Source organism: Notolepis coatsorum (assembly GCF_963971535.1).
Source record: "Notolepis coatsorum genome assembly, chromosome: 18".
Lineage (NCBI taxonomy): Eukaryota > Metazoa > Chordata > Actinopteri > Aulopiformes > Paralepididae > Notolepis > Notolepis coatsorum.
In genome coordinates, this window is record NC_140182.1 from 55,767,912 (window position 1) to 55,770,376 (window position 2,465).

General features: G+C 43.7%; 1 protein-coding gene across 1 annotated transcript; it reads left to right on the forward strand.

Annotated features, from left to right (window-relative positions):
• On the forward strand, positions 1 to 2,067 carry LOC311244870 (tripartite motif-containing protein 16-like; the record flags this gene model as incomplete). The annotated part of the gene is made up of 1 exon (XM_084334557.1): positions 1 to 2,067. The coding sequence occupies one exon, from the start codon at positions 1 to 3 to the stop codon at positions 1,657 to 1,659; it is 1,659 nt and encodes a 552-aa protein (XP_084190683.1). The 3' UTR covers positions 1,660 to 2,067.
• Positions 2,068 to 2,465: the final 398 nt, after the last annotated feature.

Consider the following 2,465-nt stretch of genomic DNA (forward strand, 5'->3'; position numbering starts at 1 on the left):
ATGGCACAGCAAGGAGTTAATCTGGACCGGGACATGTTCTGCTGTTCTATCTGTCTGTTTCTACTGAAGGATCCGGTAACTATTCACTGTGGACACAGCTACTGTGTGGGATGTATTAAAGACCGCTGGGATCAAGAGGATCAGAAGGGAATCTACACATGTCCCCAGTGCAGGGAGACTATTACCCCGAGGCCTGTTCTGAAGGAAAACAATATCATGGCTGAACTACTAAAGAAGACAGGACTCCAAGCTGCTCCTCCTGATCTATGTTATGCTGCACCTGGAGACGTGGCCTGTGATTTCTGCACTGGGAAAAAGCAGAAAGCAGTCAAGTCCTGCCTGATATGTCTCGCCTCTTACTGTGAGACTCACCTCCAGCCTCATTATGACGTGGCTCCGTTAAAGAAACACAAACTGGTCAAAGCCTCCACACTGTTTCAGGAGAACATTTGCTCTCGTCATTACAGAATTACAGATGTTTTCTGTTGTACTGATCAGCAGTGTATCTGTTATCTGTGTTCCGTGGATGAACATAAAGGCCATGGTACAGTCTCAACCGCAGCAGAGAGGACTGAGAGACAGAAAGAGCTTGGCATGAGTCGGCAGATAATCCAACAGAGAGTCCAGGAGAGAGAGACAGAGGTAAAGGTTCTTGAACAGGAGGTGTTGTCTATCAATCGCTCTGCTGATAGAGCAGTGAGGGACAGTGAGAGAGTCTGCACTGAGCTGGTCCGCTACATCCAGACGAAGCGCGCTGAGGTGAAGAAGCAGATCAGAGCACAACAGAAGACGGCAGTGACTCAGACGGAAGAACTGCAAAAGAGACTGGAACAGGAGATAGCTGACCTGAGGCGGAGAGACACTGAGCTGGAGCAGCTCTCACACATAGATGACCACATCCACTTTCTCCAGAGTTACCTTTCCCTCTCCAGTCCCAGTGAGTCTACAGACTTACCCAGCATCAATGTCCTCCCTCTCCGGTACTTTGCAGATGTGACTGAGGCCGTGTCTGAGCTGAGAAAGGAACTGGAGGACTTTCTCGATGAGAAGCTTTGGCCCAGAATCTCAACAACCGTGAACGCGGTTGATGTCTTATTGCCACCACCGGAGCCCAAGACCAGAGTTGACTTCTTACAATATTCCGTTCGGATCACACTGGACCCAAACACGGCACACACGCGTCTGTGTTTGTCTGATGGGAACAGAAAAGCAACGCTGGTGAGCCAAGAGCAGCCATACCCCGGTCATCGAGAGAGATTTGTTCAAGTGTGGCAGGTTCTGGGCACTGAATGTCTGACTGGACGCTATTACTGGGAGGTGGAGTGGAGTCGGTGGGCTTATATAGCGGTGTCTTATAAAGACATCAGCAGAACGGGGACTCGAAAGGAATGTGGATTCGGATGTAATCCCAAATCCTGGGCTTTAGATGTCAGACCAAACAGTTACAGATTCAGACACGATAACATCGCAACTGCAGTATCAGTCCCCCGGTGCTCCAGAGTGGGAGTGTACCTGGACCACAGGGCAGGTGTTCTGTCCTTCTACAGTGTCTCTGACACCATGACCCTCCTCCACAGGGTCAACACCACATTCACTCAGCCCCTTTATGCTGGACTTTGGCTTCCGAGTTATGATGGTGGTACTGCTGAGTTGTGTTGAGCTGAAGCAGGCTTGAACCGAAGTTAGGATTTATCTCTGGTAGCTGGGAGTTTTCATGTATATTCTTTATTTCTAAACCAGCATTCTATGTAGAAAAGCAAACCAATCAGTTATGTTCATCATGATTTCCTTGCCAGGGAAAACATTTAAGATTTGTTCATCCTGAGAAAGGTCCCAAGCATTCCATAAAATATCGTCAAATATGCACAATATTGCAAACCTTTTAAACATTATCCAGCTTCATTTCATACACTGTAATAAAGCAGCTTCAGAATACATGTTGCTCTTTTTCTTCATGGTTAAATTACTGTATATTTTTACACATTGGAGCATTCCCTGTCCAGGCTACAAATTATAGAACACCAGTAGCCTTAGCTTTTCATATATGAATAATATTGCTTTTGGCGGAATTATGGGTTACAAATGGTTATGAACTAAGGGTTATTAAATCTTGTTAATTATGTGTACTTTATTCAAAATAAGCCATTTTGCATATTGGTTTTGTCATGACAGATCGATGATTGTCAAATAAATAAACTTTTTTTTAAATAACATTTGTATCTAAATTTAAATGTATCTATTTACGTATGTTTATATTGACTAACATGTATATGGTTGTTATATCTCTACAGTATATATGTATCTATATTTTGATCGCTCAATCTATCTATATATCTTTTGATGTATCTTTATTTTAAAAAATAAGCGAAAAACGTACCTCTTCACCATAGCCTTTTAATACACTCCGCTGTTGATTGTACTGTAGCACTATTCTACTCAACATCATTTTATAGTCTATTCTATTC